We start from the raw sequence: 16,056 nt of genomic DNA, 5'->3' as shown, positions 1-16,056 counted from the left end.
AAGTCCCTTGTTAACACTTTTTAAGATAATATACTTAATGAATGAGGAAATTTTCTTCAGCATGTTTTCATTCTAAATCATAAGCTAACATACCTGTAATAAGGAATTTATAGAGATTTGTATTCTGGCTTTGCCTGTTAATAGCAGTGTGACTTTGACCAAGTTACCTAACTTCTCTGAGTTGTTCTTTGCTTTTCTTTATATAAGTGGGAGGTAATAACTCTGTTAGAGGATTGTTATAAATATCCAAAGAAGTAAAAGTATAAAGTTATTTTATAAGCTGGAGAACATTTTACAGAAGTTAAGCTGCGGTTGTTACTTTTACTGGACTTGTATTTTACTTGTGTATTAATATTCTTACTTCCACTGGTGTATTCGATTAATCTCTTTTCATCTATTCTTGGGTATTGCTTCTGTTGTTGTCTCTTTGCTCTTTCCTGGTTTATTGGTTTCTGCCTGTCTACTGGATCATTCCCATCAGTGTAGAATATTTTGGCTGTTACTTTTCCCATGTTTAGGAAAAAACCCTCTCTTGACCCTTCTTCCCACTCTAGCCACACCACCATTTTTCTGCTTTCCTTTATAATAAAATTACTTGAATGAATTGTCTGTGTCTGTTTAATTTCTCTTCTCACATTCTGGCTTGAATCCCCTCCAGGCAACCTTTACCCTTAACATTCCTCTGAAACTGTTCTTGCAAATCACTAATTATGTCTTTTGCACATTTTACTTGACCTAAGAGCACAATTTGATTCAATTAATTATGCCTACTACCTGGATACATTTTCTTCACTTGGCTTTTAGGATATCGCACTCCTCTGGGTTTTTTTTTCTCCTTGACTGGCTGCTCTATCCCTTTGCTGATTGCTTTTCATGTTCTCAAATTTAGTATGGCCCAGGGCCCAGTTCTCAGGTCTCTATTTCATTCACTCGCTTGGTAATCTCATTTAGTCTAATGGTTTTAAATACCATACAGACAATGGAATACTGTTCAGCACTAAAAGGAAATGAGCTATCAAGCCACAAAGAAAATGTGGGGGAACCTTAAATGCACATTACTAAGTAAAAGAAGCCAATCTGAAAAGACTGGCTATGTGATTACAACTATGCTAAAGGCTCCCAGGTTTCTATCTCTAGTCCAGATCTCTCTCTTGAACTTTATAGATTCCTATACCCAGCTGTTGTACCCAACATTGAATATCTTATAAACATCTTAATATCTCATAAACATCATATAAACATTTTATATCCATCTTAACATGCACCAAACTGTACTTGTAATCTTGTTGACACATGTGTTCTTCCTTTTGTCTTTAAAATCTCAGTAAACGGCAGTTTTTCCTTCCACATGCATAGGCCAAAAGCCTTGGGTCGTCCTTGATTTCTTTTACTGCACATCTAGTCCATTACAAAGACCTATTGATTGTACCTTCGAAGTTTGTATAGAATCTGACCATTTTTAATGTTTCCGTTGCCACCACACAGGTCCAATCATTTCACTTAGATTAATACAGCCTCCTAACTGATCTTATCTTTTCCGCCCTATGGTTTGTTCTGAGCAGCAGCTAGAGTGATCCTTTTAAAATGAAAATTACATAATGTCAGTTCTCATCTCAGAACCTTCCAGTGCCATCTAGGTATAAAAATATAGCAATAGGCAGTAGGGAAACATGGACTGAGACAGTTCAGTCTTAAGGTGCTGTCTGGATTGCTGTTTGCCTAGATATCCCTATGGCTTGTTTCCTCATCTGATCCCGCAGATTTTTCCTCAATTTTACCTTCTCAGGCCAAACCTCATTACTCTGTATGTATGTATTAACAGGCCCTCTCACTGACCTGCCTCTATCCAGTCTCTGAACTTTTTGTCCTTCACTGTCTGCCCCTCTTACCCCTTAATAGTTCTGTCACCATTGCACATATCTATTGTTAGTTTGTTTCCCATCATTAGACTGTAAACTTCATGAGGGCTGAGATCTTCATCTGTTTTGTTTATTATTACATCCCCATTTATCTAGAACACATAGTATGTATTCATTAAGTATTTGTGGAATATATGACCAAACAAATAAATGTCACCTGGCAGATAGTAGGCAACTCAGTAGATTTGCTGAATGAAGTTGGTGTATTAGTTACTTTAAGAAAGCAGGAATTCTTTTTCTTTTTTAAGAGACTATTTTTAGAGGTGTTTTAGGTTTACAAACAAAATTGAGAGGGAGGTACAGAGATTTCCCATATGTTCCCTGCCCCCACATATGCATAGCCTCCCCCATTATCAACATCACTCACCAGAATGGTACATTTCTTACCAAGAGTGAACTTACACTGACATACCATAATCACTCAAAGTCTAGTTTACCTTAGGGTTCATTCTTGGTGTTGTCCATTTCATGGGTTTGGAAAAATATATAATATACCGGTTTTTTTAACTGTGCTCTGCCTGTTCATACCCCATCCCACCAGCAACCACTGATGTTTCTATTGTCTTTATAGTTTTGCCTTTTCCAGAATGTCATATAGTTGGAATCACATAGTATGTAGCTCCAGATTGTCTTCTTTTACTTAGTTATGTGCATTTAAGGTTCCTCTGTGTGTTTTTTGTGGCTTGATAGATCATTTCTTTTTAGTGCTGAACTGTATTCCGTTGTCTGTATGTACCACAGTCTATTTCTCCATTTACCTACTGAAGGACGTCTTGGTTGCTTCCAAGTTTTGGCAATTATGAATAATGCTGGTATAAACATCTGTGTGCAGGTTTTTGTGTAGACTTAAGTTTTTAACTACTTTGGGTAAATACCAAGGAGCGCAATTGATGGATCATACAGTATGAATTTTGTAAGAAACTGCCAACTGTCTTCTGAAATGGCTGTACCAATTTGCATTCATACCAGCATTGTATTAGCGTACCTAATGCTCTCTAACCTCACCAGCATTTGGTGTTGTCAGTGTTCCAGATTTTGGCCATTCTGATAGGTAGGTAGTTGTATCTCATTGTTTTAATTTGCATTTCCCTGATGACATATGATGTGGGGGCATCTTTTCATATGCTTCTTTGCCATCTCCTGTATAAAGAAGTGTATCTTCTTTGGTGAGAAGTCTTTTTTTTTAATTGGGTTTTGTATTCTTGTTATTGAGTTTTAGTTCTTTCTTTCTTTTGGCTGTGCCTTGCCGCTTGCGGAATCTTAGTTCCCCAACCAGGGATCGAACCCCGGCCCCTGCAGTGAAAGTGCCAAGTCCTAACCTCTGGACCGCCAGGGAGTTCCCTGGTTGAGAAGTATTTTAAGGTCTTTGGCCCAGTTTTCAATTGGGTTGTTTCTTTTTTTTTTTGAATTCTTGAATTTTATTTTATTTATTTTTTTATACAGCAGGTTCTTACTAGTCATCCATTTTATACATATTAGTGTATATATGTCAATCCCAATCTCTCAATTCATCCCACCCCCCCATCTCCCCCCACCACCCACCGCTTTCCCCCCTTGGTGTCCATATGTTTATTCTCTACATCTGTGTCTCAAGGGTTGTTTCTTATTATTGAGTTTTAAGAGTTCTTTGCTTTTTTGTATAATAGTCCTTTATCAGGTGTGTCTTTTGCAAGTATTTTCTTCCAGTCTGTGGCTTGTCTTCTAATTCTCTTGATATCAGATTTTGCAGAGCAGAAGATTTTAATTTTAATGAAGTCCAGCTTATCAGTTACTTGTTTTATGGATTGTGTTTTTGGAGGTGTATCTAAAAAGGCATCACCATTCCCAAGGTCATCTAGGTTTTCTCCTGTGTTATATTCTAGGAGTTTTATAGTTTGTGTTTTACATTTAGGTCTATGATCCATTTTGAATTAATTTTTGTGAACGGTGTAAGATCTCTGCCTAGATCCATTTTTCTGCATGTGGGTGTCCATTTGTTCCAATTCCGTTCGTTGAAGAGACTATCATTGCTCCATTATATTGCCTTTGCTTTTTGGTCAAAGATCAGTTGGCTATACTTATGGGGGTCTATTTCTGGGACCTCTATTCTGTTGCATTGATCTCTTTGTCTATTCTTTCATCAGTACCACACTGTCTTGACTACTATTCCTTTATAATAAGTCTTGAAGTCAGGTAGTATCAGTCCTCCAACTTTGTACTTCTCCTTCAGTATTGTGTTGGCTGTTCTAGGTCTTTTACCTCCCCCAATAAAGATTAGAAGCAGTTTGTTAATATCCATAAACAACTTGCTGGGATTTTGATTGGGATTGCATTGAATCTGTACATCAAATTGGGAGGAACTGACATCTCGACAATATTGAGTGTTCAATCCATGAAAATGGGATATCTCTGTATTTATTTAGTTATTCTTTGATTTGGTGCCTCAGAGTTCTGTAGTTTTTCTCATATAGATGTTTTTTAAAAAATTAATTAATTAAAATTTTTTTGGCTGCTTTGGGTCTTTGTTGCTGTGTGCGGGCTTTCTCTAGTTGCAGCGAGCAAGCGCTACTCTTTGTTGTGGTGCGTGGGCTGCTCGTTGCGGTGGCTTCTCTTGTTGCAGAGCACAGGCTCTAGGTGCATGGGCTTCAGTGGTTGCAGAGCGCAGGCTCAGTAGTTGTGGCACGTCGGCCCTAGGGTGCTCGGGCTTCAGTAGTTGTGGCGTGTGGGCTCAGTAGTTGCAGTGCTCAGGCTCTAGGGTGCGTGGGCTTCAGTAGTTGTGGTGCATGGGCTCAGTAGTTGTGGCTCACGGGCTCTGGAGCGCAGGCTGAGTAGCTGCGGCGCATGGGCTTAGTTGCTCTGCGGCATGTGAGATCTTCCTGGACCAGGGCTCAAACCTGTGTCCCCTGCATTGGCAGGTGGATTCTTAACCACTGTACCACTAGGGAAGTCCCCCTCATATAAATGTTATACCCAAATATTTCACTTTTTTGGGTGCTAATGTAAATGGTATTGTGTTTTAATTTCAGAATGCAGTTGGTGTATAGAAAAGCAATTGACTTTTGTTTATTAACCTTGTATCCTGTGACCTAATAATCACTTATTAGTTCCAGGAGATTGTTTTTGTTAATGCTTTCAGATTTTCTACATTACATAGACAATCATGTCATATGTGAACAAAGATAGTTTTATGTCTGCCTTCCCAATCTGCTAACCTTTTTTCCCTTCTCTTGCCTTACTGTATTAGCAAGGACTTCTAATACAGTGTTGAAAGGGAGTGGTGAGAGGGGACATCCTTGCCTTGTACCTGAACTCAGAAAGTTTATAGTTTCTCACCAATAAGTATGATGTTAGGTGTAGGTTTTTTGTAGACAGTCATTATCAAGTTGAAAAAGTCCCCTCTGTTCCTAGTTTACTAAGAGTTTTTATCATGAGTGAGTGTTAGATTTTGTCACATGCTTTTTCTGCATTTCTTGATAAGATCATGTGATTTTTCTTTTTCAGCCTATTGATGATAGCTTACATTATATGATTTTCAAATGCTGAACCAGCCTTACATACCTGGGATAGATCCTACTTGGTTGTTGTGTATAGTTCTTTTTAGTAGTTTTTTAGGTGCTTGATTAGCTAATATTCCTTTCTTTCTTTTTTTTTTTTTGCGGTACGCGGGCCTCTCATTGTTGTGACCTCTCCTGTTGCGGAGCACAGGCTCCGGACGCGCAGGCTCAGCGGCCATGGCTCACGGTCCCAGCCGCTCCACGGCATGTGGGATCTTCCCGAACTGGGGCACGAACCCGTGTCTCCTGCATCGGCAGGCGGACTCTCAACCACTGTGCCACCAGGGAAGCCCTGATTAGCTAATATTTAGTTGAGGATTTTTGCATCTATATATTTTTTCTTTTTATTGGAGTATAGTTGCTTTACAATGTTGTGTTAGTTTCTGCTGTACAATGAAGTGAATCAGCTATATGTATACATATATTCCTTCACTTTGGACCTCCCTCCCACCTCTCCACCCCCATCCCCCCATTTAAGTCATCACAGAGCACTGAGCTATACAGCAGGTTCCCACTAGTTATCTATTTTATACATGGTAGTGTATATATGTCAATCCTAATCTCCCAATTCCCTCCCTGTGTCCACATCACAAGTCTGTTCTCTACGTCTGCATCTCTATTCCTGCCCTGCAATAGGTTCATCTGTACCATTTCTCTAGATTCCACATATATGTGTTAATATACGATATTTGTTTTTCTCTTCCTAACTTAATTCACTCTGTATGACAGACTCTAGGTCCATCCACATCTCTACAAATGACCCAATTTCGTTCCTTTTTATGGCTGAGTAATATTCCATTGTATATATGTACCACATCTTCTTTATGCATTCATCAGTTGTTGGACATTTAGGTTGCCTCCATGTCCTGGCTATTGTAAATAGTGCTGCAGTGAACATTTGGGTACATGTGTGTTTTTGAATTATGGTTTTCTCAGGATATATGCCCAGTAGTGGGATTGCTGGGTCATATGGTAGTTCTATTTTTAGTTTTTTAAGGAACCTCCATGCTGTTCTCCATAGTGGCTGTATTTACATTCCCACCAACAGTACAAGAGGGTTTCCTCTTCTCCACACCATCTCCAGCATTTATTTATATATTTATTTATTTTTTTGCAGTACGTGGGCCTCTCACTGTTGTGGCCTCTCCCCTTGCGGAGCACAGGCTCCGGATTCGCAGGCTTAGCGGCCATGGCTCACAGGCCTAGCCGCTCCGCGGCATGTGGGATCTTCTCAGACCGGGGCACGAACCCGTGTCCCCTGCATCGGCAGGCGGACTCTCAACCACTGCGCCACCAGGGAAGCCCTTGCTGGAAGATCTTCATTCACAGTTTCAATTTCATTGCTTGTGATTGGTGTGTTCATATTTTCTCTTTCTTCCTGGTTCAGTCGTGGAAGGTTATACCTATTTAAGAATTTGTCCATTTCTTCCAAGTTGTCTCTTTTATTGGCATGGAGTTGCTTGTAGTAGTCTCTTAGGATACTTTGTATTTCTGTGGTGTCTGTTGTAACTTCTCCTTTTTCATTTCTAACTTTATTGATTTGAGTCCTCCCCCTCTTTTTTTTTGCGGTACGCGGGCCTCTCACTGTTGTGGCCTCTCCCGTTGCGGAGCACGGGCTCCGGACATGCAGGCTCAGCGGCCATGGCTCACGGGTCTAGCCGCTCTGCAACATGTGGGATCTTCCCGGACCGGGGCACGAAGCCATGTCCCCTGCATCGGCAGGCAGACTCAACCACTGCGCCACCAGGGAAGCCCCTCCCTCTTTTTCTTGATGAGTCTGGCTAATGGTTTACAAATTTTATTTATCTTCTCAAAGAACCAGCTTTTAGTTTTATTGATGTTTGCTATTGTTTTCTTTGTTTCTGTTTCATTTATTTCTGCCCTGATCTTTATGATTTCTTTCCTTCTGCTAACTTCGGGTTTTGTTTGTTCTTCTTTCTCTATTTCCTTTAGGTATAAGGTTAGATTGTTTATTTGAGATTTTTCTTGTTTCTTGAGGTAGGCTTGTATAGCTATAAACTTCCCTCTTAGAACTGCTTTTGCTGCATCCCATAGGTTTTGGATTGTCGTGTTTTCATTGTCATTTGTCTCTAGGTATTTTTTGATTTCCTCTTTGATTTCTTCAGTAATCTCTTGGTTGTTTAGTAACGTATTGTTTAGCCTTCATGTGTTTGTGTTTTTTACGTTTTTTTCCCTGTAATTCATTTCTGATCTCATAGCATTGTAGTCAGAAAAGATGCTTGATATGATTTCAATTTTCTTAAATTTACTGAGGCTTGATTTGTGACCCAAGATGTGATCTATCCTGGAGAATGTTCCGTGCGCACTTGAGAAGAAAGTGTAGTCTGCCGTTTTTGGATGGAATGTCCTATAAATATCAATTAAATCTATCTGGTCTATTGTGTCATTTAAAGCTTCTGTTTCCTTATTTATTTTCATTTTGGATGATCTGTCCATTGGTGTAAGTGAGGTGTTAAAGTCCCCCACTATTATTGTGTTACTGTTGATTTCCTGTTATATAGCTGTTAGCAGTTGCCTTATGTATTGAGGTGTTCCTATGTTGGGTGCATATATATTTATAATTGTTATATCTTCTTCTTGGATTAATCCCTTGATCATTATGTAGTGTCCTTCCTTGTCTCTTGTAACATTCTTTATTTTAAAGTCTATTTTATCTGATATGTGTATTGCTACTCCAGCTTTCTTTTGATTTCCATTTTCATGGAATATCTTTTTCCATCCCCTCACTTTCAGTCTGTATGTGTCCCTAGGTCTGAAGTGGGTCTCTTGTAGACAGCATATATACAGGTCTTGTTTTTGTATCCATTCAGCAAGCCTGTTTTCGTTGGAGCATTTAATCCATTCACATTTAAGGTAATTATCGATATGTATGTTCCTATTATCATTTTCTTAATTGTTTTGGTTTTGTTTTTGTAGGTCCTTTTCTTCTCTTGTGTTTCCCACTTAGAGAAGTTCCTTTAGCATTTGTTGTAGAGCTGGCTTGGTGGTGCTGAATTCTCTTAGCTTGTGCTTGTCTGTAAAGCTTTTGATTTCTCCATCGAATCTGAATGAGATCCTTGCCCGGTAGAGTAATCTTGGTTGTAGGTTCTTCCCTTTCATCACTTTAAGTATATCATGCAACTTCCTTCTCGCTTGTAGAGTTCCTGCTGAGAAATCAGCTGTTAACCTTATGGGTGTTCCCTTGTATGTTATTTGTCGTTTTTCCCTTGCTGCTTTCAATAATTTTTCTTTGTCTTTAATTTTTGCCAATTTGATTACTATGTTTCTTGGCATGTTTCTCCTTGGGTTTATCCTGTATGGAACTCTCTGCGCTTCCTGGACTTGGGTGGCTATTTCCTTTCCCGTGTTAGGGAAGTTTTCAACTATAATCTCTTCAAATATTTTCCGGGTCCTTTCTCTCTCTCTTCTCTTTCTGGGACCCCTATAATGTGAATGTTGTTGCATTTAATGTTGTCCCAGAGGTCTCTTAGGCTGTCTTCATTTCTTTTCATTCTTTTTTCTTTATTCTGTTCCGCAGCAGTGAATTCCACCATTCTGTCTTCCAGGTCACTTATCTGTTCTTCTGCCTCAGTTATTCTGCTATTGATTCCTTCTAGTGTATTTTTCATTGCAGTTATTGTATTGTGCATCTCTGTTTGTTTGTTCTTTAATTTTTCTAAGTCTTTGTTAAGCATTTCTTGCATCTTCTCGATCTTTGCCTCCATTCTTTTTCCAGGGTCCTGGATCATCTTCACTATCATTATTCTGAATTCTTTTTCTCGAAGGTTGCCTATCTCCACTTCATTTAGTTGTTTTTCTGGGGTTTTATCTTGTTCCTTCATCTGGTACATAGTCCTCTGCCTTTTCATCTTGTCTATCTTTCTGTGAATGTGGTTTTTGTTCCACAGGCTGCAAGATTGTAGTTCTTCTTACTTCTGCTCAAAAGCAGCTATTTTTAAAAATAGTTAATTTGAGGCACGGCATTGTTATACATATCTACAAATCTGGTTAATGTCTGTCTGACTTAACAGAAGTCAGCTGGATTCTCATACCTGCTTCTGCATTCTCTCTGTTCTATAGGTTCTTTTGTTTCTAGTGCATGAGGCCAGTTTAGCTTCACAGAGATATCTAGTTGGAAAAGAGAGAAGTATTTTAATAGCTCCTTACAGACTGTCTTTCATATTAAACAAAACTGCACAAGTGGTAGTTTCTTAAGAAGAATCTAAGAAGATCAAAGCTTTTGTTGATTTCAGAGGTGATCATCAAAGACACTAAAAAGTTTACATAGTTTGAAGTAATGCACAAGACATTTGTATTAGACTTGGGAGGTATTTATTTTAAGGGAGGAATAAGCATGGGATGATGTCACTAAGCCCATTGGAAAATGCAGGAGCCTTCTCATGTGTTTCTGAGGTTCAGAGGTGTTATTTCAATTATATGTAATAAAGGGATCTGGTGAACTACATGACTCCTCTGTTACCTGCTAGGAAGTTAACCAACCTGTATGTTCATGGCTGAGGAGAAAGAGAAGTAGCAGACCATCATTTTCAGAGGAGAGAATTCTAAGGAAGGAAAAAGAATGTGATAGTAGTAGCAGTACCTATTGCCCACTGGGGTAGCAAGAAATGCAGGGTCCTCATTTTATACACACACACGCAAACACACATAAGACTCAGGTTTTGAGGAAGATAAATTACTCTCTGTAAAAAGAGATGCTAACATCTATAGACTATTATAAGTAGTAGTTAAAGAGGGGCATTTGACTAACTTATAATCTAATATCCTAATTTAGATCGGAAACTTCGTCTCATATGTAAGTGATGGGAACTCCATTAATACGGTGGTGTGTTCTTTTTGTCAGACTGTAGGTATACTGTTAGAGCCATGCAGTGATCATGGTGATGGTGAAGATGGCTGTCTTGAGAGGTAAGCATTTTCTCTTGTTGTTGCTAATTAATTATTCATTTTGAGAATTGGAGTTCTTTACAGATTCTGGGGTGAATGTTTTAGATGAAGCTATCCATTATAACATACATTTTAGATGATCTAAAAAACCAAATGTTTTGTTTTGATGGTAAGTATAAAGCATATTAAATGTCCATAAATATTGAAAGTAGATGCAGGTTCAGACAGACATTAGTTATAACTTGGAAAACGTTCAGAAGGAAGAACACAGCCTTCTTGGAGACACTTAAAACTTTCAGCTGATTTGTAGAACAATTTGGGAGTTTATTGATATTTTGAATACATTTCAGTGAGTTAATTCATAGTCTTGGAACTATGGATAGCTAACTGAAAGTTTGTAACATAGTTGCATCAACAAATATGTAGGGATGTTTTTGTTCCCCTTCTAACTACTCCTCCATGTGTCCCAGTACAGTCCTATGCAGTTGGTGCTTGTTTATGTCCTTGGCCAGCAGTAATGGAAGGGGGATCCCTGAGGCAATGAGTATTTCAGCCATATGTAGTCCCCATAGTTACTCGATACATAAAGTCCCTTTAAACAGAAGCTTTCTAGAATGTTTTAAAGTAGGTTGTGGGTGTCGTTACTCTTCTTATGATTCTTTAAGACATTGCTAAGAAGTGTGTTATAATTTTCTTCAGAATGATGATTCGATATTCTAAAAACACATTAGTAATGAAGTTGGAGACTAGATTGTAAATACTGAGAAGTCCCATACAGCATTACTAATTTGGTGATAGCCTGTTGGCAGGGGTAAACCTGCATTAATGCCATTGTCTCTCTTAATTGTGGGTAGGAAACCTGTTCTCTGAGGGCACGTAAATTCTTTGGAGCCATGTCTCTGGAGCGTCCCCATACTCTGAAGGTCCACAGATTTCCTGCTTACAGCAGTTCCTTGTGCTTCCTTTCAGGAGGCAGGAATGATCTTCTTCCAGCCCAGGGAATATTGGAGCTATGGGCTGAAGATAAAAGATTAACAGCATTAACAGGCATCCCCAGAATGATGACATCTGGATTTGGTAGAACAATAAGGATCCATTTAGTGAGGACTCAATCTTTTTCAAGAAAGCTCTTTCCCCTTCAACTTATGTATAGGTTAGCAAACTTGTTTTTAGACCCAAAGATTTTCTTGGTTAAGTGGATTACATTTTGCATGTTTAACACTCAATGTTTCTCAAATTTAGGTGATTAGGTCTTTTAGTCTGTTAGGGTAGAATTTAGCTCATCCCCCCATTTGCTCCCACTCTAAGCAAAAGAGGGCTTTTGCTTCCCAGGGAATTTAGTTTGTTTCTCATGCTCAGCAAGAATCCATATTTAGATCAAGACCTGTCTCCTTGCAGTTCTTTATGCACACTCTTTTATGGCAGGGTAGGAGCAGCACCAGTGAGTATCTTTGTAAATTGCCACAGTGTCTTTGGGGAGGAGAACTTTCCCGCAGTCGGCATATTGATAAACTACTGTGATACTAGATACTGTGTTGACTGGTCAAATAGGTAGAGATCATTTGTGACAGCTTGCTTTAACACTTGTTCTAGATGGGGGTTAGTTTTTATGGGGGAATAAGAAGTGAATTGAGATTTTATAAATTTCCTTTTTACATGTTACCATTATGTTTTTAGGAAGGAGAGGTTTAGAAGTAGTAACCTTGTTTTGATTGTAATAGAATACCATCAGATTTAAAATATAGGTACATAGGGCTTCCCTGGTGGCGCAGTGGTTGAGAGTCCGCCTGCCGATGCAGGGGATACGGGTTCGTGCCCCGGTCCGGGAAGATCCCACATGCCACGGAGCGGCTGGGCCCGTGAGCCATGGCCGCTGAGCCTGCGTGCCCGGAGCCTGTGTTCTGCAATGGGAGAGGCCACAACAGTGAGAGGCCCGCGTACCGCAAAAAAAAAAAAAAAAAAAAAAAAAAATATATATATATATATATATATATATATACACACACACACATAGCTATACCTTTAAGAAGTCTTTAAAAAGGAAAAAAGTGTCCCAGAGTGGGAGAGAATAAAGTTATTTGGTTAAAACTAATATTTATTTTTATAAAATCTTTTCCATTATATATTCAGTTCTTTTGGCTTTTATTTATTGTGGATTATATTTTTCCTTTTAAAGTGTTTTTCTTTTGGGGGAGTGGCTGTGTAAAGGGGTGGTAAATGTTACTTAATTTTTCTACACCTGAACTGATTCTGTGGATCTTTTCAGTAGTGTGTGATTTTCAGATAATAAGGCTCCAAAGAATGGGCATATGTCCAGTTGTTGTTTTATGCTCTCACCCTGTAAATCCTAACTGTATGAGGAAGAGAGGAATCTAGGTAAGAAATATGCAATGATAGGAACCAATTTATTCTTAAAAGACTAATAACTTCACTTGATTTTTAGGAAAGAATGTTTGTCATTTGACAGTGATAAATTGTCACACTTCATTCTGGTAAGAATTATTTTTCTCTTATGGTTCTTAAAAGTTCGACTAGGTTTAATCTACCAGTTATTGTATCTGACCTTTAACTCTTGGGTTTAATAGGTTGAAATGTAAATACTCTTACCAAATGTTTTACAGTTAAGCAGCAACTTGATTTGCCACTTTAGTTTTTTTGTTTGTTTTTGTGTTATTTGCCACTTTTGGTTACAAGAAACTTAGTTATGAAAACAGTTTTCTCAATTTGGGATCCAAACTTTGTGTTTCAGTAAGATGTATTATAAAACTGCACATTTGTATTTGAAAATAGTTTGAATGGTGGGAGTGGGACAGTTAACTGTAGGCACAGTAAACTAATGAAGACTACACAAGGATATATGCTGGTTGTCTTTAAGCTGGGTGTGAAAAGCTTCTTTGTTGTGAAATGTATTCTTTATTTTAAAATACAGGATTCTAGTAGCAAGATATGTGATTTGAATGCCAACACTGAATCAGAAGTGCCAGGAGGTCAAAGTGTTGGTGTTCAAGGGGAGGCAGCATGTGTCCAAATTCCACATTTAGATCTGAAGAATGTTTCTGACGGTGATAAATGGGAAGGTAATTTTACCCACACACATTATTTTCCTGATAATGTTATTTGTAACTGAAATTACCCAAGGCAGTAATGAGATTACTGCCCTTTTCTTAGCAACATTATTCATTTTTATTTGATTCATGTAAGAGTGAGTGACTATTTTTACTCAAATGCACTAATGAAATTATGGGGCAACTATCTCATTTGAACTAGAAGTTCTTATTTTATCCATTAGCTCTGAAGATGGATGTTAAAACTGATGAAAAAAATAAAATCAAGGATAGGATTTTGTTAATTGTTAAACCAGGTGCTGTCTCCCAGTTTTTGAAAGTCTGGTATGTTAGGGCTTGGGGATCTCACCACTTTAAACAGAGGGCTTATATATAGCTACCTTTTCTTTATAATCATCAGGAATACATTTAAAAAGAAATTGTCTTCAAGGTTATTTGTAAGCACATATTGTACTGTATCCCTGTATCTCTGTATTAGGTTATGAAGGTATGGGAGCAGGGTCCTAACAAATTTTACAAAGGAGAGAAATTTTAATTTTAATTTAAAAAGGCAAGCCACATGGGTATATGTATTTGTCAAAACTCAGCAGATATATACTTAAGACTTGCGTTTCATTGTATGTAAGGTTTTTTTTAATCAAAAGAAGCAAAAAGTATAAATAAATACTGAACTTCAGTGAATGATTTGCATGCAGAAGTGTTTATGGGGAAGTATACAGGTATCTACAGTTTACTTTGAAATCCATGAAGAAAATAAGACGGTTAATGGAATGGGAATGTTATAAAGCAAGTATAGTAAAATGTTAATGGTAGAATCTAGGTGATTGGTATATAGATGTCCACTTTAAAATTCTCTCAACTTTGCTGTGTGTTTGTAAACTTTCAAATAAAATGTTGCGGTTGGGAGTGGAAGTAAGAAGCAAATTTGGATCCAGGAGGCCTCTGGATCATACACCTTCCTATGTAAAGAGACAAGGAGACCACTCAGAAATCTTAAAGTTGTATATTTGTTCACTTGGATGAAGATCCCTTGGTAATCTCACCTTTGGCAAGTTAGCCAGTGACATACAGTAGCAATAACAAGACGAATTGCAATGCCAATACCACGGACTCCTTTTGCCACCTCAAGTCTATCACAGTAGGAGCATTTTTATTTATTTATTTTTAAGGTATAGCCAATTTTCTAAAAGCCCCAAACAAATCATTGTGCCAATCTTTATTGCTGTCTTTCCTCCTCCCCCTCCTACCCCTTTTTTGGTCTAGGTGTTTGGCATGCCTAATGGCATATTATGTGTCTTAACTTAGACTAAATCAGGAAGTTGTCTTCCATTTACTTTGTTCTGGGTTATTCAGGATGTTTGGAATTTATGAAGATGCTCCCCAGAGTTAGGGATACGTTAGCATTCTGGTGGCAGTGAAGATCAGATGTCCATTTTAGTTATTTATCCTGGCATGGTCACTGAAAAGGAGTGGTGGTCAATAGAGCATCCCTTGAGCTGTAGTAGGAAAAGAGTCTGTGAAAGATAAAGCTGGGATTCTGACAGAGGATTTAATCCTGCTTCTTTTTGGAGGATGCAGATAAATAGCCCTTTACAATCTTTGTCCTAAGGGTTCTGATCTTAAGTTTTAAGCATAGAAGACCATTTGTTTTCCATTGTCTGAGGAGATAGGACATTCTCTGTCCAGCTTCAGCTTTCTGGAGGCTTCCCCAAAGAGACCATCCCCTGATGGTAGGCTCTCTTTTGTTGCTTTGTCAGAATCCATCCTTTACAACTTGTGGTGGTAGGGAAAGTAGGTCACTATGTACTCCTGATCCCTGATTTTCAGTGTCTGAACTGCCCTGTTAGCTACCTGGCTGTGACAAGTCCTCGTAGACCTCCTTCTGGCTCCTCCAGGAGAAAGGGTCAGTGACTTTCAGAGAGCCAAGAGCAGTAGACATCTGAGTAAACTTCTCAGTCATGAACTCTGCATGTGCTTGGGAGAGTAGCTATTAGCAGACCATGTTCTTTCCAACTGTGCCCCATAATACAGAGACTGATTTTCTACAACTGGGAGTCAAGATATTCTAAATAATAGTCTTCCTTAAGAGACCAAATTACTTTAGACCCTACATACCTTGGAATCAGAGACATACCCCATTTGAAATGACTCTTAATAGAGAAGTAGGGTGACTTCAAATGGAGGACCACCTCACTCTTCCTAAGTATGTGGGTTTTGTTTTTTTGTATTGTTCAAAGGGTAGTCCGCAGAATGCAGTTAGCAAGCAGGTAGCACATGTCTGCCACCAGTATGCATTTGTAGCAGCCATCCAAAGATCTTGGTTTTTAATGGAAGTAGACAACATCTTTACTTCAGATTCTTTCCTGCTGACTCTTGAATGAAATACAGTAGGATCTTTTCAAAGAGCAAACTAAAGGAAATATTTTTCTGTCAAATCATTTATACTGAAAAGTTTCAACAGTACCTGATTAAGTTTCCATTTTTTCAGTTTTATATTTGAGTTTTAATAGAACAGCACTACTTTGATTTTTTTTTTTTTTGCCTTGCTTGCTGAAACAGAAATGTATGTTTGTGTTTGTTTTTAAAGTTTGGTTAGTAGTAATTTCTTTGAATAAAGTTTTTGAGCAGAATGCC

General features: G+C 38.3%; 1 protein-coding gene across 12 annotated transcripts in view; it reads left to right on the top strand.

Moving 5' to 3' along the window:
• FAM13B (family with sequence similarity 13 member B) overlaps nucleotides 1-16,056 on the top strand; it is an 89,310-nt gene that overhangs the window by 56,588 nt on the left and 16,666 nt on the right. For all 12 annotated transcript variants that reach the window (XM_067731841.1, XM_067731842.1, XM_067731840.1 and 9 more), the window contains 3 exons: nucleotides 10,314-10,378; nucleotides 12,801-12,849; nucleotides 13,287-13,434. In XM_067731841.1, the coding sequence (XP_067587942.1) occupies nucleotides 10,314-10,378; nucleotides 12,801-12,849; nucleotides 13,287-13,434 (262 nt within the window). The remainder of the gene's footprint in view (nucleotides 1-10,313; nucleotides 10,379-12,800; nucleotides 12,850-13,286; nucleotides 13,435-16,056) is intronic.

The sequence above is a fragment of the Pseudorca crassidens genome, chromosome 3 (assembly GCF_039906515.1).
Source record: "Pseudorca crassidens isolate mPseCra1 chromosome 3, mPseCra1.hap1, whole genome shotgun sequence".
NCBI lineage: Eukaryota > Metazoa > Chordata > Mammalia > Artiodactyla > Delphinidae > Pseudorca > Pseudorca crassidens.
This window is presented reverse-complemented; position numbering and strand designations above follow the sequence as displayed.